This window comes from Lipophrys pholis (genome assembly GCF_963383615.2).
Source record: "Lipophrys pholis genome assembly, chromosome: 15".
Lineage (NCBI taxonomy): Eukaryota > Metazoa > Chordata > Actinopteri > Blenniiformes > Blenniidae > Lipophrys > Lipophrys pholis.
Window position 1 is genome coordinate 16,913,560 of NC_137642.1, and position 25,200 is coordinate 16,938,759.

Here is a 25,200-nt window from a genome sequence, read left to right on the forward strand (position 1 = left end):
TCATAAATGAGCCCAAATGGGATCCAGTTTTAGGAAACTGATGGAGTTCATTAGTGCGTATTGTTTGCAGCATACTTTCATCAAACACCGACTGGTGAGTTGTAAAGCGTCTGAAAATAAAACCTCCATCATGCCTAATAAAATCATATCTTCCGGACATTTCACATAAAGCTAACCGTTCATCATAGCCAACAGAACCTCGGCCTCATTTCGGTTACTGTTCCAGGTCTTTGAATATAATGAGTCCACATTCTCTGAGCCCGACAGGAACCACACAATCACTTGTGTCAACAGAAGGGAAATCCATTTCATCAGGACGTCCAGTCGGAGCTTCATTACCATGCGCTGGGGCAACAACTGTGCAGACAAGCAGCCTCTGAGAGCTGCGAGCACGTTGGCGCTCGGTGTATTTATAGAGCGGAGCTCAGTGTAACTGTACAACAGCTAAAGCAAACTCAACAAAAGATATTACAAGTCCATTTATCATGAGAGCATATTGAGCTGTGTCTTTGAATTGTGCAAAAACAATGCAAAATCTCACACACACACACACACACACACACACACACACACACACACACACACACACACACACACACACACACACACACACACACACACACACACACACACACACACACACACACACACACACACACACACACACACACACACACACACACACACACACACACACACACACACACACGGGGCCGAAGAAAATCGCAATTTCTTATTTCACATTTACTTGCAAATTTCAAAAGTTATATTGCGAGAAAACTCTCCCTCATTTGTTTTCTTCTGGGAAAGGCTGCTCTTGTTATGAACCCAGTTCATTATAGAAGATGGAAGAGGTCTCTCCAAGCACCTTGCTTGATTCTCCAGGATAATGTGTGTAGTTTCTGGTTTAGTGCTGCAATAAAGCATCATTTGAGTTCACACAACTTAATAGGAAATTCAGCAAAGGAGGCATCACAATCTCAGAGATTTAATTCTTGCCAAGAGCATCTCCATTCACAGATCCTACAAAGTAGCTCCTCATATTTTCCTTGCAAATGCAGCCTACAATAAAAAGCGTGTTTCTAAACCCAGAATTCAAAGATTACTCAATTGTGGTGATTCTTCTATCAGACTATTCTCCTATTAGAATCACCACAATGGATGAGTGATTTATCATTTATATTAAATTGGATTTCACCTTCAACCTCTAACTTTCTTCACAGTATGAAAAGATTTAAATAAAAAAAAATAGGCACCCATGTTATCTTTTTTTAAATAAACAATGTTTGATATATCACAATAAAAATAGTAATATCACTCCCTACAATTGCAAACTGATACCAATGACTTGCTATATTAAAGACAAAAGTCGGGACAAACTGAGGTCGTAAGCCCAAAAAAGGAAGAAACAATTGACGTACAGTAAATTAGTGAAATATACAGCCATTCACAGATGAACATTTTGTTTAGTATGTACAGAGAACCAAATTTCTCTAATGGTTCTTGGGAGTTTCATTCATTTCACATTCAATTGAAATGTTAAGTACACGCCTGAGTACTTACAACTTAAAACGTCCATGAGAGGAATATTTTATACTCTCAAAAGGCATCTATTCTTAATGTTTACTCCCGACAATAACAACTCACTGAGAACTTAATTAACACTTAAATATCACAATAGAATAAGTTAGTGGAAACATAACAGAACAAACGTATTCCACCGAGTATTACTTCCAAGTAAAACTTTTCAAACTTTGAGTTTGAAAGCAATTACTTTGAATTGTATTCAAATGGCCAGCTGAGAGCTACTTTTATGAACATGCCGCTCAGAAAAACTTGTATAATCTCCCAAATACCGAATGAACTGCCCAGGGTTATAGCAAATATTCTCATTTTTAAACTACTCTGAAAACATCCCCGTCTTTCGCTTTAGTTGCTAAGAGGGTCTCGTATGCAGCCGGATTTTCTTTACTTTTTTTGTTTAGCAAAAGCAGAAATAGCAAAGCCCTCTTTTTTTCCTCTCCATTGTGTTTTTTTTTTTTTAACCTCCATAAAGTGCTGCTTTATTAGCTGGACTTTTGAATGAGACTTGGTGAGAAAAACACTGCCGTGGGTAATTTTTTTTTTAATACTGCTACTACATGAGCACATATATAGAATATGCCTATATTTGAATTACTGCCTCTTCTCTAAAGAAACCACAACTATGAAAGTGGAGCATAAAATTACCACCAAATGGAAAGTTGAGTGAAAGAAAATGACATCCCTCGCCAAAATGAGCACCTTATATGCCTTTACTTACTTCTAACATTATGTTGCTCATTACCTGGACCATTACCATTACCTTGCCATTATACATAAAAAGCTATTATAGAAAACCTTGCCACTGCAGGAGTGTAACCTAGAAGCTCATCAGGATTTCTGCTGGGGTGCACACTTTCCTGGGTTCGCAGTGAACAGGGCGAGCATTTGTTTGTTTCTGCAAGGCTGTACAGCGTTTCCAAAACCAGAGATTAACTGAGACAAACTGGAACCGAAATGAGAGAGGAGAGGAACACATAGGAGCAGAACCGGGGAGAATGAACTGACGCTCAAAGAGGGGCATTGTGGAGACCAGTGAATCGCCTGCTGACAACAATGCCGAACACGCTGCCTGGAGATTGCGCAGAGAAACAGTCAGCAGTCAGGGGTTGATTTCTACAGCCCTCTCCTTTCACCCGGGCTTCACTCAGCCAGTGAAAAGCTAGTCTCAGACGGGACCTCCGCAACTCGTCCTCTGGATAAAAGAACTACTTCTCCCATCTTTTGTGCATGCAACTCCTCACAAGCACTATCTCCCCCCCCCCCCACCCCAAAGAAACCTGCACGGCCACACTCTTACATCTGTAATCGTATCATAGTATAACAGCTGTAACCTGTTTCTCAGCACTAAAGCGGTTCCTTTGTTTTTAAAAAGAAAAAAAAAGTGTTTGTTTCCATAAACGCCACAAACTTGGATGCTTTTCAAAGCTACTGGAAAAAGCAAATGCTGAATATCCGTAGAATAGCTCGGAGTTTCTACTTGTCACCGCAAACACTTGTAAGGGAACATCTGTGAAGGGAAAGCAAAAAACAGGGGATTTATCCATCTGAGATGTTGAAATTGTTCAGTCATCCCACTTCTCAAACTTAGTCTGCTGTCAGAGACGTCAGTGATACTCCAATAGAGCCACAGTGCCCCCTACAGGCCCTTTTGTGTACTAAAGCTGTTGAAGCACTGGATCCAATATTGCCAGTGTCCTGGTTGCAACATTACTTGGTAAATGGAAGCTTTATCTGTTTTATACTGCTAAATAAAAAATAACTCATCCGCTGGAGAGGCTATGAGTCCCTCCAGCAACATACATACACATTCCTACTGGCAGGCCATCTCATACTGTATGCGTAGGTGGAGGACGTGACTCATTTTCCAAGCACCAACTCTCTGTACCTACTCATAAAATAATATCCTTTGTTTTGTTCCCACTTGTTTAGTTATAGCCTTCTCTATATCACTTAAGTACATGGCAGCATAGTCTTCATTGAATGAAAGCTATGATCACATCCACTGTTTAACAGATTTTTTCCCGTTCAATATTTTATAAATGGCAGGTAATTTCAAGGAGCCTCAACTTGTGTGGGACACAGGAAAATAAAGACAGACGGTAGCGAGAGACTATTTCTTGCTGTTCCCATCTGAATAGCCTCTCAATTACTCACAGGCCTGATGGATGGGATTTGGTGTGTGTGCAGCATAAGGTAGAGTGTTTTGAACGGTTTGTTTCCGGATGGGGGAGTGAAGCAGAGGCAAGAAGGGGAAAAACAGAGATGCAAACAGCGACGTTCTGACCTTGACGACAATGACTTAAGTTCTCTGTCCACAGGCGGAGACGAGTGAGGACCTGACCTGAATGACGGGACTTTTCATGAGCACTGGCAACAGTCTCCGAGGACCCCAGCTCAGTTTCACGACCTTCACTTTGTGGAGGGGGTGAGAGTGTAAGTATGTTTGAAGTGTGAGTTCATGTTGGAGGGAAAGGGAGGAGCAGGGAGACAGACACCGAAACGGAGAGTGTGTGCAAGATAGAAGCCGGGTCACAAAATGTGTGAATGAGGAGGGAAGGGTAGAGTCATTCTCCCCAACACTCAATACGGTCATAGTCCATTAGCAGTTCAAGCTATTTCAGACTTTTCTCTAAGTGCCACGCAGTCGCACACTGACAGCAGAGATTCACATGATTACTTTCCATTAGCAACACTTCATGAAAAATTATGACTATTTGGCCATGTTGGTACACATTAGGCAAACAACTTTGATGCTGACCAAACCCTGAGACAGGCTCCACACTGGATAGAAATCACACTGCCATCACAAAAAAAAAAAAAAAAAAAGAAGCGGGGAAACTCGCCAGCTGGTTTAGCACCTCGGTTCCCATTTACAATGTGATGGCAGGGAAAACCCTGTCCTCATGCGATACCTCCATGAGGTGATACGATTAACTGGACCTTTTAGTGCAAGATCCAGTGCAACCCACTCACCACAGCCATTTCACTGTTCATCAGAGCAGCAAGCTCTCTCAGCCAGGGGCATTGATTTTCATTCTTGTGTGACGGTGCAACAATCACAAGTTTTCTCAAGAACTTACCAGTTCTCTGCCATGCCCTCTAATGTATGTGTTTGCGTGTCTCTGTCTGTGGCGAGTGTACTTGCAAGCATACACAAGCAGCGGCAGGGTGAGTTAGTGAGAGACTCTGAATTGCAGTCATATTGCCGGGAGCATGGCTGCATCAGTCAGGGAGGCTGTGGTACAGGGTGTGAGTCTGCACAGAGACAGATAGGCCCATCTAGCCGGGCTCTCCAGGGGCTGAGTGTGTTGTGCAGCACATCGGCGGACTGTCAGAAAATCTAATGGAGAGTCTATGCTGACAAGATCCCTAAACAGTGGGAAGCCAAACCAGATGCCATGCGCTTTATCCCTCTCTAAGGGAAATGGAAAAGTAAAAAGTGAATTGTAAATTTGACACCATTGTTTGGTATGCCCGGCAATAGTCAGGTGTTACATCTTCATGGGCTTTTTGGAGACAACCTGCACAGCTAAATGATTTCTTTTTTTTTTTTCAATCCCCCATTCCATAAGAGCAATGTAGAGTCCCAGCAACATTTTAGACTGATGCAATAAAAGAGGAATTGGAACAGCAAATCAATTTCACAAAGTAGAAAAGCAGAAAATCTTGTCATATATTACGACTAGACCTTTAAAGGCACCCTAAAGTTGGGAAGAGGACCGATGAAAAGTCAGTCATTTCAGAAACCATCTATAGACCAAGAACAGTGTGAGAGAATAAAAATGCCATTTCTACTTTTCATTGTGGAAAGCCTTCTGCTTTGTAGGCTAAAATATTACCACAGTACATGCAGTCATTTCCTAATAAATAAGGCAGGGCTTTCCATTAAGGCTTGTGACTCAGAGAAGCACATAATATTCTGTGGGCATTAGACACTATTATCCCGCGGTGTTGCTGTGCTGCCAAACGTATTGTGGTTTTCAATAAGCCAGGAGGGATGAACCAGAACCACTATGGACCTTCCTCACCCATTAAAAAGCTAACAGAGCGAGGCTTGCCACTCCTCTTCTTCATGACACATTAACGACATCACATGATTCAAATTTTGTAAGCATACTTTCCTATTTCAAATTTCACTCCGTGACAAGGCATCGTCGCATGATATTGAAATAATAAAGTTCCCCTCCACATGATACCTTGCCCTGACCACAGAACAACACTGTACACTATTAAGTATTGACCAGAGCAGGACATATAGAGTTGTGGACCATACATTATGCATGAAAGATCAAGAAGGTAAACAATACTGCCGTTGTGCCGAGCGAACCCACAGGCAAACTCCGTTTGAATTGACTGCATGCCAAAAAAACATATAAAAGTCAATCTCCACTGGATCATGATCCTCTGCCCTCTGAGGGTCACTGCGCTCATCAAACCTGTGATGACTACAGTACAAGTGGCTCCATACCACTGAATACCAATTGAATTTCTTGAACTCGCCTCAACCTCTCCGCTTCTTTATAGCATTCATAAACAGATTCCCTCTGCACACTAAATTGGCTCCTGTTAAAAAAAAAAAAAGATCTCATACAGAAAGATGGGAAAGGCTTACTGCAGGTATTGGATTACGAGTCCACCCCTTTGCATAATTACCACAGGCATCCTGATAAGAAAAGTCCTTTTTACTTCACACCGCTATCGACACAACCTCATTCTGATCTTAGAGGGATAGTGACACCCACATAAAGTTTAAGCACAAAGACAAGGAGGAAATGGTAGGTATTATCCAGCGTTTTCCACCAAAAAGCAACAGTAATGATATACATTAAATTAAAATCCACTATGAGCAGCATCTTTTCAATTTTTACTGAAGTCTACAATTATCTTTGAAACATGCCTTGATTGAGCGTGATACTGTCCTCTTTCTGCTTATTTATGTCAAAGACATCAGCTACTATAGCTAGGGAATATGTAATCAGAAGGACAACTCGGTAGTGACTGAAATTACAGGACATGGCGGTACCGTCTCTCACACGGCGCTATAACAATTGTGCAAAAGTGTACAAAAATCTGTCCTTACTAAATAATTAAAATATTAATTTTCAGGAGCTTTACTGAGTTCAATTATTATCACTGGGGTCCCACATCCTATAATTAGTCCGTCAGATTTTCTGAAAGGATGGAAATAATCACTGTGATCTTTGGTATCACAACGTGAAATGGCATTAACTTATGCATGAAAAGAAAAGAGGAGAGTTGTCTGAACAATCCCAGGCAGGAGCATATTCAAGTAGAAGTTAAAAGGTCCATATAACACAAAGTAGCTGATCAATAAATCTGAGGACAAGATCGGGATTTCTGCATGAAAATGTAATCCATGGAATAATGTTATGAGAAAAACAATAAGTTTGCAGGAATAAATGAAAGTATTCAATCAAAGAACAGCCAGTCATTGATCAATGTTTTACAACAGCGATTCTCAAACTGTGGTACGTGTGCCACCAGTGGTAAGCAAGCGCCCTCTAGTGGTATATAGGGGCAAGTCATAAATATATATATCCATATAAATATTAAGAAAACGTATTTGATAATATTATACAATTATTAAAACAGTAAAAAACATAGTATAAATTAGGGCAAGCCTCCGCTACTGTATGTTGAGATCAGCCATAAAGGTGGTACTTGGAGAGCTCGATATTTTCTCAGGTGGCACACACTGAAAGTTTGAGGAGGACCGTTCTGCACGATGTCATTCAACTCAGGGTCGCAGGGCAGTGCAGCTTACACTCTGACCGAGCAGTCAGTCCATCACAAGGCAAGCACACAGACAGACAACCACATACACACCAACACCTACGGGAAATGAAAAAAAAAAAAATTATAAACAAATAAGGCAATGATTTTAAATCACAAATTAACTTTAAACGTAAGTTTTTGTATTGTGAGAGGAAACCAGAACACCCAGAGAAAATCCACACATACACAGGGAAAACATGCAAATTTCACACAGGAAAAACCCTCAGGTCCAACTGGCACTCAAATCATGTTGGTATGAGGCAGGAGTGCTCAGCACTGTACTGCAGGTTTGTTATGTTGTGGGGTTGTCGCTGATCCATGCAGGCAAAAATATAATCAGAAGATTATGAAGACATGCTGATGCAATACAAATCCCCCGATGACAGAGATCTCCGTCACTGTTGCAGGTGATAAATCCTACTACAGGATAACCACCTAAATCATATGTATAAAAGCACCTGGAGAGGTTGTGCCTTAATGTTTGGCCATGATGTTCCTGTTAATGTTTGTTTGTCCTATTCCTTAAAATAATATGTTACATCAAAATTCATAACTAGAGTACAGAGAATGACAATAACTACTGTCATTTTCAATTTGTTTCCCATACAGTTGTATTGTTTGAAAGTAGAAAGGGATAATTTGCCTCTCGTCTTCACACCCTATCATTTTGATCATGCGGAAAAGAAAAAAGAAAGAGGGGGGTTACGAGGAGTATGAACGGAGACGGCAGAACAGCGCTGGCTTATTCTGTACAGGAGGCTGAGTCGGGTCCATCTGGCGGGACTGAATGCTGCAGGCACAATCTAGCTTGTCACAAATTGTTTATGTAGCATCCTAACCTCACACTTTACCGCTCGTCTCCGCAGCCCCTCCTGTCCTGCTCTCTCCAGGCTCTCACCCAGGTGACAGTTTGAGCACCTCCTGTGCAACCTCCAGCCAAACAGAATTAAAGAAGAATTAAAAACTCAATGAGCCCAATAATTAAATTTTAATGGGGGACATAAAGCAACTTGACACCCTCTTAAAGCTATAGGCAGAAACCATAACAGCATTGCTAAGCTGGACAGTTCTTTGCAGCCCACATATTGCTGCTGCCTTGACAAAAACATTGTTACATGGATTTTTACTGTCTTTAGGATATAAAAAGCACTTGAGATGTAACATAGGAAGAGTGCGTGAGCTCCAGGCTCGCAGGACTGCAGGCTTTTCTCATTCCCCAAGTAACTTTTCATTTTAATGAGCTGTACTTTATGCATTTAAGACAATGTTATACTAATACTCTCTGAAGGTTATACCTGCTATAATAAAGATCATGATAACAATGGCATCCTGCACATGAGATACAATAATATATTCAACGGTGATGTTAAACTAAAAGTCCAAACTGATCTCGGTACATCAACAGGCAGGGTCGGTCGTCATCATTCTGTTCACATGTGAAGTAAAAACACAGAAAGTGCAATAACATGCCTCAATGTTTGAAGATTGGAAAATGTATTCCGTCTCACCAAAAACCACATTTACCTACAATTTACGCAAATATCCCTGACTTGGTGTTGACTCATGTGAGAAAAAGCCATTCCGACAGTTTATTAAGCTTCAAACTAATGCTTTCACAGTGCTCAAAAAGTCTCCCAACTCGCACACAGCAGTCCACTGGTGCCAAGCTGAAATGAAAAACAGCATGAGAAAATGGAAGTACTGCAGGCAAGAGATTGGAAGCAATGAATAGATGAAAGGCAAGAAGTTCAACAAGCCATCCAAAGATCTTATCAATGTATGTTGCTCAACATCCGCAGTGTTGCTCGGAGCGGTGTTACTCACCAGAATCTGGACATGAGCCACTAAAGCCAGAGCTATTCGGCCAATAAATAGTTTGGAAACCCCATTTATATCACATAATGTCGTGCTATAGAGTCTTTTGTTAACCGTGACAAAAACATGGGCTGCAACGTGGCATTCACATTAAAATTTACATTCACGGTACTCGGCAGCACCGGCAGACAGTAAACAAAAGTGGGAGAGCAAAGTCCACCACTATATGTCCTTATCGGTCCCACCACCTGCACAAAGACAACCGGAGGAATAGAGTAACAGTGGGCTAAAGGCTGGGCTCTTTTTTTTAAATGATAAAAGGCTTCGGTAGTTCCTTCAACCTTTCAGGCCCTCTGACACCCCGCTAAACAGAACAGATTGCCTCCTGGCCAACATGCGGTTCAATCAGAGCCTGGACGCCTGGCAGCATTAACTGATGAAGCAAACTCCCTGCCTACGCTTAAATAGTATTCGACAGTTTAAAACAAAAACAAAAACAAAAAAAACACAACATCCCATCCTGAACCTTATTTCCATTCTCATGTGGCTTATTTTCCTCGCCACAGAAACACTGGCTCACTTATCGACCACTTTAACCTTGATTTGCAAAGATATCTGGAGGACACATAGACTTTAAATAGGTTTGTAATAAAAGTGAGTTAAAATGCCATCAAAGTGGGTTTCATGTCTGTCTATACCGCAGGAGAAATAAGAAATCCTGTGTGGTCTCACATTCTCTCTTTAGAAATAAAGTACCAACCTCGTTTTGTTTTTTTTCCAATTAAGTCGGACTGATCATCCATAATATTATTCCCACTGACAAGTGAAGTGAATAACACGGATTCTCTCCATCATGGCACCTGTTGAGGGTGGAGCACATTAAGCGGCAGGTCAACCTCCATCCATCTGACCATCCATCTTCTGTACCACTTTATCCAGGTCCGTGTCGAGGACTGCTGGAGCTGATCCCAGCTGATTATGGGGAAAGGGAAGGTGCACCCTGAACAGGTCACCAGCTCATCACAGAACAAAAAGACGATCTCAATCACACACTCACATTCACGCCTATGTACAATTTAGAGTTACCAGCGTAAATACTGTAAATATTGACTTTTAATGTATTATTTCAATAGATTTTCAAATTGGAAGTGCTTGTGTACTAACCGTTAGTGTTGATGCCAATATGGCTACGAGCCTGGCAGTTATTTTTTGTCATTTGGTTGATTTATGTGGGCTGCTCAAAACTTGAATTTCCCTTGCATCAAGTATCTATCGATCTATCCATCCATCCATCCATGGATCCATCAATCAATCGCTTGGCCTGAAATGCATGTTTTTTTAGACTGTGGGAGAAAATTGGACTAACTGCATGTTCTCTCTATGTGTGCATGCATTTTCTACAAACTCCATACAGACAGGCACTCAAGCCCAACCAGGACTCAAACTTAGATCTTCTAATGAAGCCAGAGCGCTATCCACTATATCCTTGAGCAGCTGTGAGCATTTAATCATCTAACTTAATGTGTTAGAGCAGGAAAAGCAATGGCAAGCATAAGGGAGAGTTTTGGGAAACTTTTACCGGGACCAAATTGTGGTCATTATACTGGGTCAGAGCATCATTAAAACTGCAGCTCCTGTGGGGTGCTCCTGGTCTGCTGTGGTCAAAGAATGAAAAAGTGGCAAAGCGGCTACAGGGTCACAGGTGACCAGGGCACACCGGCTGCTTCACTTGGCCCTGTGGAGGCCTCACTTCGCAACTTGGAGGAAATATTGAATCTGCTAACATCTTAATATCCGATACCACATCACATTTTCAGATGTCTCATGAACCTGACTCATGGTTCAGGACCCAAAGAGCAATACAGGCGGTAAGAATGTGGCTGACCAGTGTATGGCACATATAAGTAAATAGCATACAGCAATGTTATTCAGATATTCAGTTATTGCAAAGGTGAAACGATACTAACAAACATTTTAAAATACAAGCACCGCACATATAAAGGTCGAAATATTGATAAAGCAAAACAGTTACCCTGGCATTTAGTTGCTGGCAGGTACCCGTTTAGTGCATTATCTTTGACTTTTACACAATGCCTACCTGCATCAGGATGGGTATTTACATAATAGATTAAATTCATACACCTATTCATAGATAGAGCGAGAGAGAGAGAGAGAGAGAGAGAGAGAGAGAGAGAGAAATGGTCCTCAGAAGCAACAGGTACAGTAATCTTCTAGCACCTCAGAGTGTGTAGGTTGTCAGCAAACTGCAGATGATTACATAACAGTGGTGCATCCCAGAATAAAGCAGTTCTGCTAACCTTCTCTGTTCCAACGTCTTATTGTAGTCACGATAAATGATCTTTACCTTTTGTTTTTCTCCAAACAGATGAAGATAATCATCAGTAAGGGAGACCCGCCTCATAAAAGGTACAAACAATAAATAAAATTTGTGTTTCACTGGTATGAGGTGGGACAGAGAGCTGGAATTGTATTCTAAATGGCGCTGTATTTCAGCCCTGGGGAAGGCAGGTCAATGAGAGCAGATGTCCACTTTAATATTAGTCGCAGTCGTCCTCATTGCTTGTGTGAAGCCTCGAGAAACAGCATTTCCTGGATCTCAACAGCAGAGGGCAGCCAAGTCCAACTTAATAGCTGAGCTGTCTTTACGCATCATCACACACCAACACCACACAACAAGAGGGTAAAATGCCTACCAGCGTTGACGATGGCGTCCACCTCCAAGACAGTGATGTCTCCTTTGTAAAGGGACACTTTATCACTCACTCCTCCTCTGCCTGTCAATTCCGTCCCCTCTTCATTGTCGTTGGCTGAAAGGGAAAACAATGTACATCTTGTTAAGACTTTGGCAAATTTACCAAAATCAAAACATTTCCGCGATCAAACATGACGATATGATGAGCAATTCCACTAATATCACTGTGTTGCACATAAGTTTACTCAAAGTTTATGTAAATTAAATCAAAACTATATTAAATGTGGAAACCGTAGCATTCAGACAGTGTATCCACATGAATGCTGTGAAATTAAATTCTAACTTGTTTTTATAGCGAGTACAAAAAAACAAGCTCAGCCATGACAATATACTTGAATTGACAATCAGATGTCTTTCACACTGGTTTTCAAACAAAAACACTTTGTTCTCCCAAGGTTTTCAAAGTGTGGGGAGTTTGAGGGGCTCCTAACTAAAGTTCACCCGAAGCAAATCAAAGCACATTTGTTCGACAAAAGTTGGAAATTATTAGAATGTGATACATTCAGTATTCTTACGTTTTTTTTTTTTATCATAATCAATGGTTTTATGTGTGTGGCTATACATTTGAGATACTTCTGCTCCTGAGCTCATAAACGTATGCCTTTACCTGTTATGAGTCGTGCAGGTATCAGATATGGTTAATCATGCAAGGTCCCAGGTTTGAGTCAGGTTGGGCCTGGGAAACCTTCTCTGTGTTTTTTGCATGTTTCCTATGTGTATGCAGCTTCTCCAGGTACTCCTATATCCCACAGTCAGTTAGGTTACATTATGACTAGAAATTGCTAGTTGGTGTGAGTTTGAGAGTGCATGATCGTCTCTGTGTATTTGCTGCAGGCCCCTGCGACCCTACGTTGGATAAAATGAAATTGAAGATGGATGTGTACATGTACTATTCTATTCCAAAGAAGATTGGTTATAGTCTATCTTGGTTTAAATTGAAAAAAAAATATCACAAAGTATTGTGTGTTTTAAAACCCCTGCTCTCAATTACATAATATTGTCTGCCTTAGCCATGGAACAGGAAGAAGGAAGGAAAAAGGAATAATTTGCATATTCTTTGCTCAGTGAGAATCTGTCACTCTCTCGATTTGTTTACAGCACATTAACATAAAGAATCGGAGAGAAGTGACTTGACGTTACACACTAAACTACACTAACTATGACTCATTCAATTCTTTAATTTAACATTATTTTAATGTTGTGGTAGAATGTGTTTATGTACTGAAGCACAAGCACATTTTGTATCCAAAACTGAGCCTCATTGGGGCTTAAAAACCCACCAGGCCTGGTACATTCACATTGTTAATGCAGGCTGGAAAGTAAGTTTCACTTTGAAAACTGGTTCTTCAAATTTACAATGTTGGTTAATGTTCTCACCACAGTTCAAGCACCAAAAACGATGACAAAGTTAAAACATCTTATAAGATATGAACGATGCTGGGAACATTACAGGACTCTCAGATAAACAAATTCTGACTTTACAGGTCAGATTCACCCAAGAATTCCATGCATCCATCTTAAGATTAGTTCGCTCTCTCTCTCTCTCTCATTGTAATTCTTTCCCTGTTGCTAGGTGGACACCTGCGGCTTATAGTCAAATGCGGCCTATACATATACTTTCTTTTTTTGTCTCTTAAAATTTTGCCAGTGCTGTTTAAATGCAGGTGCACTCAATAGTCTGGAAAATACAATACCCCTTTTTTTGGCTTTTTTTTTGGGCAAGAACTAATTATTAATTCTGGTTTGTTGAAGCAGAAAGACTGATAAAACAGGGCGAAGGTGCTCCAGATCCAGGGTTCCAGACCACAGCTCTCCATGACAATGCCATCTTTCCCTCGGACCTGAATGATTCCACGTCACGGAGAAGAGCCAGGTTAAGCAAGAACTCTCTCCACCAGACTAGAGGGGGCATTTCACGTAGCCAGTGTCCTCCCTCAGGTTTAGAAAGCTTAAACTTCATAAAGTTAAAGAAAAGAAAGATGAACTAGTTTCTAAAACAGATTCAGCAGGTCCCCCTGCTGGCCTCCAACAGTACTCCTTATGAACCAAATCATTGGCTGCACCTACTTGTTACCTCTGACATTTCCCTCACTGTCCTCCTACTCTGTCCCTGACTCTCAAGTTCCCCCGGGAGCAAGAAAGATGGCAAACCCTCTGCATTCAACCCAAGTAGTGGTACATTGAAGAGGAGCAACAAGGGTGCAAATTCAGCCTTTAGGTCTGCAAATCGAAGTATTCTTTTTCACCTTCAACAACGTCTTCTAATCAATCCTCCATAGGAGCTGTCAGTTGGTGAAAGAAACTCAATGTCATTTTATGACTGACTATAACACTATGTCAGTTTTCAAATTACTATGAAATATTTCCTGGGGGATAACAAGCTTCTTTTTTTTCTAAATCTAAGTGTATTTCCTAAGTAGAAACCCCTTGCAATCCTTGTCTACTGACCCATTGGCTCCTTATCCCCCCCCCAGATAAAACACTTCAATACTTTGTTGTTAATGTTACTATGTGAAAACGATCTGTATAAAGTTTGCAGTACTTTGACACAATGGGAATGATGGCTCCACATTTAGCCAGAGTTGTAGGTTCTGAGGGTTTGATAAGACATCATGAGTTGCCCCCTTTAATAAATCTAATGTGAATCTCATTCTCCAGCTAAGCTTAATCTTCTTACATCCTCCCAATTTAACTGCTGTCACTGTTTGACCTGAGCCACTGCCTTTGCACCCCGAACCACCTCCTCCTGTCTACACATCTGTTCCGCAGCCAGCTTTCCTTTACCCGTAGGACCTGTTCCCTTCCACCCCAGGTTTGCCTGAGCAAAGCTGAACATTGCTAACAATCTCTGCATGAGCTGCTTCTGTATCCTGGACGCCCTTCTGGGGTCCAATTTGGATCCAAAATCCCGAGAACCATATCCTCACTGCTAAATAACGACAGCACTGGCCTGATCTTCTTCCACTTAAACTCTTTTGTTTAATTAAACACTGGCAGCTGAGGGGAAGTAAGCCTTTCCCAAGCAATTCCACACAACTAGACAAGTAAAGAGCACTTAACCATTTCCTAATACAGGGGCTAACTAATTTGCTCATCCTGTTCGCAACAGACGCTTGAATTTTATAAACTGACAGTGAACACATTAAACTAGGAATTAACCTAAACATTTCCTGGCAGACCATTCTTTAACACTTTTCTTAAACTACACTTCCTGTTTACCATCACTTAAAGCATGGGTGTCCAAACTCGGTCCTGGAGGACCGGTGTCCTGCATGTTTTAGCTCTCTCCCTGCTTCAGCATACCAGCATCTAATGATGATGTCATCAACAAGGTTGTGAAAAAGCCCAATAATGAGCCCTTAATTGTAATCAGGTGTGCTGCAACTGGGAGACAGCTACACCCCGCAGGATGCCGGCCCTCCAGGACCGAGCTTGGACACCCCTGATTTAAAGCCACATTATGTCGCCTGCCTAAGCTCTTAACTTTCATGTAATTGTGAAGACGTTGTTATTATCCATAAAAAACCTCTTAACTTTTAGACTTGATAAATTTTATCTTCAAGCTCGTTCACTTGAGGTTCCCTTATATTTTTTCTAGTAGCAGCCTTATGCATGGTACTATTGCAGTCACTCAGTGTCACGTCATCTATATAAGCCCCAACCAGTGGATGACTGATCCAATTCTGCCATCTTTTGCCACCTATAAGTCACTTAGACACTCTGGAAATGATGTACCTCTGCGATACCAGGCTGTTGCCTCTGCTAACCTGTTGTAAAACCTACCAGACCTGAACACGGCCTATTATTCTGAAAACATGAACTACTAAAATAATCAAAAGTACTTCAAATAAGGTTTTGTTTTACTGAACCAAATTCAAAACTATAATAAACAGGTCTTTTTTTTTCCCACTTGTATGATCGAGCACCAGGTTTAAGCAGCTACAAGTTTGCTTTAAGCAGCCGACTAACTTTAGTATCTCTGTCTTCTGCACCAGTATTCCTTTAAGCCATCAGTTTCTTGGTCGCCGGCTAATCTCTGTGGTACTACACTAAAGAAAGCTTTGCCATCTACATACAAGAGAGAAATCATTTGGAACCGAATGAAGCTCAAAGAGTCTTTCTGAGGACAGACCCTTCGCTCCACTCTTCTTTTGGGTGATTGTCTTTCATCTCTGAATATTCTAAACTGCCACCACAAACATTTGGGAATATTCGGTGCACTTCTATAAGTCTGGTAGTGGACTCTGGGGCACAGGAAGCCTTTGCACACCTGAACTGAAAGTTCCAGGCTCCACGTGACATGTCGCATTTGTGTTAGAGTCCTGGTCAAACCGCCTATGCACGTTCTCCCTGTGCGTAGGTTTTGGGGGAAACCCTTAAAGGCTCCTAGGTTTGAGTGTAGTTGTCCGTCTCTTTGCATTTTGCCTGTGATGGACTGACAACCTGTCCAGGGTGTACCCTGCCTTCTCCCATTGCTAGCACAAGTCATGTTCTGTTATTAGTTTTGGCTTGGTTTAAATCCCAATTCAACTGCTTCTGACTCTTTCAGCAAATGATCTCTTCATCCATCTTCTATACTTCCTTCATACAAATTTCAAAGGAGCTGCTGGCTTGGGCTCATCACGGCTGGCAGGGTGACGGACGGGAAAACGCTAGACAGGTCACATATCAATCACGGAGCGAGCACTTAAATCATGTTTGTAATTATTCTGCAAACGGAAAAAAAAAAAGAGTCTGTTAATGTCAATCAGATACCAAGAACAAAGATAAAATATTATATCTAAGAACTGAACTGGAAAATACAGCAGAGACCGGGAAAATGAGTCTGTTTTTTTTATTCATCAGATATAGTTGCGCTTTCATTTCAACTTTTTACTGAATGTTCTCAAAGTTACATTTATCAGATATAATTAGTGTCCATGGTAATACAAATAATTAGCAAGAAAATAACTCAAAATAGACCAAATAACCTTCAACAAATAACTCTTGAGAAAAAAAAAAAGGTGAGGTTTGATTGAATTTATGAAATATGTTAATAACTCCTTGTCCTAATGAATTTGTTGAGCCCATGAGGTTGTTGTGTGAACCTACAAATTTATTTCAGCGTAATTAAAATGGTCCTCCGTGCTCACCCCCGTCTTGTTTATTTAAATCTAATTCTATAATTTGCAAAGATCATTTGATAGTACTTGAACCAAAGCCTGTAATTTATCATAATAATGTGGTCTGTTACACAGTTTTACACTTGCAGCTCCAGACGCAGCCAGTGTCAATGTCACATTGGGCTTGAGTTAGTTCAAACCCAATAAACGTGCCTGTCTGCTCCAAGAAACGTGTGACGAAATATGTACGGAAAAAAAAGAATATGAATCATTGTTTTACCCTGAAAAACAAGCTATATTTAACTTGATACACACATTTAAAGGGAAAGTAACAACATTTAATCTTTTCTGCTGTATTCAGCCAAAGAAAAGAACAATACCTGGATGTTTATCCCTTTAAAGGGAAAGTCATTCAATCTCTTCAGTTGGCATTTAAAGTCAGACGCTTTATGAGTCATACATTTATCAGAGATAAACTTTTTAAGTGAACCAAAATTCAAGCAGTCTGTTTCACAAAAGACTTCAATCATACTTTATAGTTTAACCCGACTGTCTGGATGGACAACTCTGTCCCATGTTGCCTTCTATCTGTTGGGTTCCTGCTTTATTCGAAGAGCTTGTTCTTTTGCTAAAACTCGGGGCAGATGCAGCTTTTTTCTGACACTAAACACTTCTACCTTCTGGCTCACTTGTGTAAAAAACAACAACAACAACAACAAAAGACGATCATAATGCGTAGGTTTATCATCCATATCCAATTCAAAAGAGATTCGGTATCTTACAACTGTTTTCCTCTCTCCAGGATGGGATCTTGTCCACGGGGATGAAATCTTGACGACGATACTCCTTACGCCTCTCCTCTCGATCTAGACGGAGCAGTCTCTCTGTGGACGAACAAACAGAGGAGTTGAGTTACACTTCATGCGTTTGTAAATATGGTAAAATGGAAACATGAACTGTACTCCCACATAGCGCAACTTTTATTAAACTTTTACTGTGAGCTCTATTGTGTGAACAACAGTGCTTATGTTGTCAATATTCAAGCTACTTTCCTACTTTGACGAGACCTCGAGAGGCAATCGTAACAGGTCCTGTTGGGACTGGGCTCCGGTTTCTAACCACACTATATCACCAGTCGTGCCCTGCTCATTGATCCTGTCCCAGCCCTCTCGAGCCTTTCTAACAGTACATTTCGATATTTTGATCCTTAAACTTTTATTTGTCCCTGTCAAAATCAATCCTCGGTATTGACAGAGTCCGTCAGCACCTGGTTGATGCTGTAGCCCAATTTAATATCAGTACTTTGGCCCTCTGCGACAGGAGTTTGTGTTAAAAAGAGCAGGATTTTACACTTGATATAAAGATGTGTATTCCACTAAAGGAGAGATTTGATATTGATACCAGCTATAAGTCAACAACTTGGAGTTCTCCGGCAGGCTAAATACCTGCAAGACAATCTGGTACAATTACAGGTGTTTGACACATGTGGCTTTCAAAATCTTAGTGTAGCAACTGCCTGTGGCTTGCACAAACTTAATTGTGAATAAACAGCTTAACTTTACTTTTTTTGATGCAGTGTAAAACAAAGCTTCAATATGTGCTAAACTTGAATATAGATTATGTCTTATTATGTCACTATTATGTCTAGCATCTCTCTTTGAAGTTGAATAATTCTAAGTTTCCAAACGCTAATCATGTATGATTCCTTCAAAAATTAAAAGTTTGAGATGATGTCGTTGAGTTGCATGTAGACAGACTTATTTGCTTTCACTGTCAGCAATGTTGGTTTATCTGAATGTTTGATGTGTGGGTAGACATTCTCAAGCGACAAACTAGTGATGTCGTAAAACAGCAATACAATGCCAACTATTCCTTATTGTCATTCTTTGCACAAGGAGTGTCCAAGTTTGTTCACGGGCCACATACATCCCAATATGATCTTTATTGGGTCATGCCAGTATAATTATAGCATGATAACCATTTTTCTCTACATCTTTTTCAAAACCTAAACGGTACACAGTGCAATGGGAAAAAGCCATGGCCACTAACTGCTGCGTTTTGTAGCTTTCAATGTCCATGTTTTTACAAATTCTCCCCAATAATATGATTTGGATGCTCAAGCACAAACAGAAGAAGTGAGCTGGCTTTCAGTGCTACATCACAGATGTGTGTGCTCGGGGCTCAGCACAGTGTTACAGTCACTAGCCCTGTGTGATCCTCAGTTACTGAATCAGAAACAGCACTTACTTTTATTGCAAAAATGGAAAAAAAAAAGTTGATGTTTCCTTTTGCACTTTTTACATTTGTCATCCCACAGGCCAGTTTTGGCCCACAGACCATAAGTATGACACTCCTGCCTTAAACGATAAGTCTTGTAGAATATGTAGCAAAAGTATCTAGCCTATGTACCTCCTTTATCCAACTTGGAATTATGGGAAACTGGAGTCGAGTCAACCATTAACCTCAAATACATGTTTTTGGACTGTGGGTCAGGCAGTACCAGGAACAAAATTCACACACGGTGAATGTGCAAACTCCATGACTCTAACAAGGGATATTCTCAATGTGAAGCAAAAAACCAAACCACTACACTTTTCATCTTCTTTTTGAAGGTTAAATATGTTTTCCAGCTCCAGATATGTTGCATTTGTTTGGAGGAAAAGCAAAATGCCTCTTTTAGATGGAAAGGTTGCCCACTCCTGGTCTGGAATCTAAACTACTGAACATCATCATGTCACTGGTGCTTTATTCCATTCAAGTCTGGGCTGTTGGTCCTCTGCAGCTGTAGCACTGTCATGCAAATCTTTTTTTTTTTTCCAGTTTGAGATTTCACTCTTGTTTGTTTGTACTGATTTGAATCTATGATGCAACCAACTCTGTGTGTGGAACTCACTTTGTCACAAGTACCTACATTACAGCTCCTCCATGTGTTCCCTCGTCTGTGTGCAAAATGCAAACCAAGAAAGTTCTTACATTCCAAGTTTGCTTGGTTTTAAACCAAACTTTAGTGTCTGACATCACACAGCTGCTGCTTTAACCTCCGTCCTGCAGGATCTACTTTAGTCCTCACAGCACTGGGTTCTTATGCTCATCTCCACTGACTACAGAGAAGCCTCAACTAGCTTCTGGGGTTTTGTTTTTTTTAGACAGCACTGGGCTGTTCTGCAAAAGAAGCTTCATTGTAATTATGCGCTTCACTCTGAAATCATCGCCAGATAAAAAAAAAAGCAGGGACACACAATGCAGAGTGGACTTCAAAAGCACTCCCTCTTTAAAGCAGTTTAAATCAACTCGATGTGATTTGATGCTACACAAAAGCAACAACACCCTGTACCATGGGAACTCTGCACCCCCCCCCCCCCCTTTTTTTTTTTTTTTTTTTTTTTTTTTTTTTTAAAGGGACTGCTAGTTAAGAGAATTTTCTATAAGAAAAAAATGAAAGCCTATAATATTAAAAAGGCAGCAAGGGATGATTATATTTTGGAAAGAAGCGCAAGGTTTCTGAGGTCTTCTTCTGGCAACATTACTGCTGTGTGGAATATCCGTCATGTCCTTTATGTACTTTTGCTGGCGGTTGCCCACTTCTGTTGTTCCCAAAGCTGCTATTATTCTACATGGGTGAATAAAAAGACAGTTCTGAAACTGAACACGATAAAGCTCTCTGAACAGCACAGAAACACTTTGTCACTCTGCTAACTTCCAGAGATTGGAAAATCCCAAAGCTCAGAGAGATCAGGACTGGTTCCAGATTTGTGTTTATATATTGTTTACATACATATGCAGTAGTTCGCGCTACTGCCGCACAGCAGGTAAATCCACGGTTGAGTCCGGGTTTGGGGTCGATTCTGTGCAAAGTTTGTTGCCCCAGTGCGGTCGTCGGTTGTCTAAGGGGACTCTGATTTCTTGCCACCAGATCAGAAACACAAACTTGAAGTTAATTTCTCAAAATCAACTTTCTGCCTTCTCTGGAATCTGCTCAAGCCACCAACTTAAGGTTGGATAAAGCCTTATAGAAGATGGATGGATAGATGGAGATTACTGCCCCACAGCAAGAAAACCTTTGTGTTGAGTCGCAACGCTCAATAATGATGTGGGTTTCATCTGGCATCCGTTCACATGTTAGATCAACGGGGTGAACTTAGTGGTCTGTCGCTGTGGCGTATAAAATAATTGTCTTTTACCAAAGTCAAGCCATCCTTGTGCTCCACTATACTCACTGTAATGTTGCAAACCACCCTCGGGCAAATCTTCACCATCGAAGAAACAAGAAAAGCCACGACCACCAGTCACACAGCATCTTATAATACTGAATGTCATTGTGTTTCTTCATATAGTTCAGGTTTTAAAAAGTTGTGTGAAAACTGCACGTTTTCACACATTCCTGAAGTCACCACAGATGTCAACATAACAACAATAATTTACTGATTTGGTGCGACTATGTTTTACAGTTTCACCCTGCCCACAGACTAGCCCTGGGCAAAGCGTTGTTTAAACAAGAGCGACTGAATGTCAGAAGTAGAAAAATATAACAGACTTTATCCAACATTTTGAAATCCCTTGATCTCCTCTTCAAGCAATTTGAACTACAGGGATGTATGCTCTGAATATTAATTACAATTTACTTTGATGGGTTTTTTTTTTTTTTGTGCCGTCACCTGCTTGAATTGGAAATGACAGGCTAATGACTAATCATCACCTTTGCAAGAAGAACTTTATCATTTCAAAAATGTGTCAATATAGTCCCGAAAAATTAAGTGAAGAGGCTTTTTGACCAGACACTGACTGATCTCCAAAAACTAAATAAATAAATGAAACACTCCTCATACATTTATAAACTGTTTATAAACATTCATGCAATTTTATTTTTTTAAAACAGCAATAAACACACGTGTGTTCAAACAACTCAGGGTCTAGCAAGTGTCACTGATTAGATGGCATGTCAGAGAAGGATGTTTGACTAAAAATCAGCCTCTAGTACAAAGTCCTGTTTCCACCAGGCCGGAGTTTCTTGAATCGTAGTCTAAAAGGGGAGGATAGCCTCTCCACAGCTTGTTCCAAATGTTTCTCTGCTTCTGTTTACGTAAGCAGACCTTCACTTCATGCACTTCGTTGAATCAAATGTGTTTGAACATGGGTAAGACCCAAACTAAGGTTGTCAAACATAAGGCCCGTTTGCCACATCTGGCCTGTCACCAGGTCAAATCCGGCCAAGTTTTACATAAACCTGCAACTTTGCAAAGCAAAACTTAACAGCTGATTGCAAACTGGGAGGGTGAGTTTGTAAAAATGAAGTCATGCGGAGTGAGAAACAATGAGCCTCAGCCAACATTAGTCTGAAGTAGTAGTATAATAGAATTCTAGATCGCAAGTGTTCTCACAAATAAATTCAGGCTCTCCAGGCAAAGCAGTGGTGTCCAAACTCTGTCCTCAAGGGCCGGCGTCCTGCATGTTTTAGCTCTCTCCCTGCTTCAGCACACCTGAATCTAACGATGACGTCATCACCAAGCTCGTGAAAAAGCCCAATAACGAGCCCCTCATTGCGATCAGGTGTGTTGCAACCTATATCATGCAGGACGCCGCCCCTTGAAGACCGAGTTTGGACACCCCTCATGTCAGGTTTTGTAAAACAATGTTTACATTTGAACATCTTTAGAAGGCATTCATACATTCTTCTATTAGAGCTAAGAGAAAACCTGGAGTTATATTTAGTTATAAGCCATTATTACACTATAATTTGGAGGATCCAGCTGTCAAGCGAGTTAGACACCCCTGGGTTAAACTGTGCAGAACTGTGCCTTCCGAGGGACTGTGTATTTTAAATAGCATGGCATGCAGACGACGAGTTCACATTTTATAGTAGTTTTCCATTTCGCAACTGGCAATCGCTCATTAGGAGAGATGAAACCTGCCCCATGTATGTTATCCCAGGAGAAACCCATGTGTCCATCCATCCTCTATACCGCTTTATCCTGTGCTGGGTCACGGGGCGCTGGAGCCAAACCCAGATTACTATGGGCAAGGGCAGGATACACCGGATCACAGGACAATCAAACTCACACCTATAGGGGGCAATTTAAGGTCACCAATTAGTCTCACGTGCACATTTTTGGACTGTGGGAGGAAACGAGCACCCAGAGGAAACCCACACATGCACGGGGAGAACATGCAAACTCCACAGAGAAAGGCCCAGCCGGTATTTGAACCTATGACCTTCTCACTGTGAGGCGAGAGCGAAGAGGTACTATGTTCTTAGTGGTAAGACTAACCACTGTGCCACTGTGTTGATAATTATAAGACTATAAGCCATTAAAATATAATCATTTTAAAGATCCAGCTGCATGAAGCTCCTGAACACAAATAAGTTTGACACCCTGTGGACTAAACTGTGCAGGACTTTTTAGGGACCGTGGGACCAAAGTATGTCAAATAACATGGCATGACATTTTATAGTCGTTTCCCTTTTGGCAATCACTCATTGGGAGAGATGAAACATGTGCAGGGAAATCATTCACTCATATTGGACCTCCTCAGAGGGAAAAATGCTCAGAAGCAGCATTGTACAGCTAAACTACTCTTCTTGTGTCCTTTTGCTTCCTAGGGTTGGTTTCTCGTCACCCCGTGTTACTGGAAGCAGGAGCACTTGAAGTCAAAGTTGCACAGCAGAGCAGTTTCTCACTGTGAGCTTCCAACTGTTGTCCTGCCCTCTGACGCCACACGTGCATTCAATTAACAACCATCACGTCGTACACTGAGGCAGTCCTTTGTCAATCCGAGGTGTTTGTTCATGTTCTGGCTGCAGGAAGCGTTGGTAGCAGAGGAACAGCTCAGTGTGCATCTGTGGGTGCATCGTACAGGTGGGGGACAAGGGTGGGCTACCTGGAGCTCCTCGTGACAGGTAAATGAAGACGTCTGCCCCCATGGACGCTAATGAGCAGGCTGTGTGTGTGTGTGTGTTGATGTGTGTGTGTTGCGTGTTGATGCGAATGTCAGGCAGACACCACGGCAGCTAAAACACCGGGGCAACATCATTACATTCTGTGTGTGCAGTCTAGACAATAAGTAAGCAACACGGAGGACACGAGAGAGAGAGAGCGCCTGTCAATCTGCTGGCATGGTGGGATTCACGCTGTCTGCCATGGACATGATAAGAGCGCCGCGCCCCCCCCCCCCCCCCAACCACCTCCTCCAAAACAAGCCTTACCTTTCTCAGTCTTCCAGTCCTTTTTCTTTTTGCTCATGCTGCCGGAATGATTAGACTTCGAATGGTTGTTTTTTGACTGTCGCAACCCCAGGCTCACAGTGAACGGAGTTCCGGGAGAGTGAAAAGAAGTGGGGAGCAGAGTGGAGCAGCCTCTGGACGGTGGTCGCTGGTCTCACCTGTGAAGCTGTCAAATGTCTATGGACACCAGCCGGCTCAACCTACACTGACTGCGCCGTAAATTATGTGTACGAATCCCGGCTACGCGATTGGATGAGAGGGACCCGGAAGTGGGCGAGCGATTGGTGAATCAGACGTGTCAATCGGACGAGGCTCTGGCCGTGCGGAGGCAGGGTAGGTTGTTTGCAGAGGTTCATCCTCCAGGCTGCACAAAGTCCAATCGAGACTCAAGTCACTTGCAAGTAAACAAAAGTGAAACTGAAAACGGTCATGTTTCTTTTATCGGTTTCTGTTTATTATGCAATAATGAAAGATTTTAGTGAGCTCGTGGAGTCAAGTGCTGAAAACAAGTGATGTCATGTATAATTCCAGTTGACTTGTACTGTCACTTGAAAACTTCTATCTCATATTATTTACAACAAGAGTAATCAGGTTTCTGACCTCCACCAAGGGTAGACATGGACACAGGGATATGACACATATTCCACATCCAGATCAACTGCCTCCATTCATTTATGTAGTTTGGTGATCATGTGATTGCGTTTCTTAATTTGAAAAAACACTAAGACAATATATATTGCGAAATAAAAATGTTATAACGTCTAATTTCTTTAAACCACTTCAAATCTAATTATGTAGAGTTGATGACACTCAAATAGTGATTACATGAGTGTTTAACTGTGTGTCGTGGAGCAGTGGTTAGCTCTCTCCCAACTGTGTGTGTGTGTGTGTGTGTGTGTGTGTGTGTGTGT

The 25,200-nt window shown here is 41.3% G+C and overlaps 1 protein-coding gene across 4 annotated transcripts in view; it reads right to left on the reverse strand.

Annotated features, from left to right (window-relative positions):
• The window catches only part of macrod2 (mono-ADP ribosylhydrolase 2), a 426,376-nt gene extending 401,833 nt beyond the window's left edge, over window positions 1-24,543 (reverse strand). For 2 of the 4 annotated variants that reach the window (XM_080482410.1, XM_080482408.1), the window contains exons 1-3: window positions 24,272-24,543; window positions 17,853-17,954; window positions 11,910-12,023 (exon numbers count right to left, since the gene is read on the reverse strand). In XM_080482410.1, the coding sequence (XP_080338536.1) occupies window positions 11,910-12,023; window positions 17,853-17,954; window positions 24,272-24,308 (253 nt within the window). In that variant the 5' untranslated portion in view covers window positions 24,309-24,543. The remainder of the gene's footprint in view (window positions 1-11,909; window positions 12,024-17,852; window positions 17,955-24,271) is intronic. The other 2 variants (XM_080482411.1, XM_080482409.1) reach the window with 1 other exon arrangement.
• Window positions 24,544-25,200: the final 657 nt, after the last annotated feature.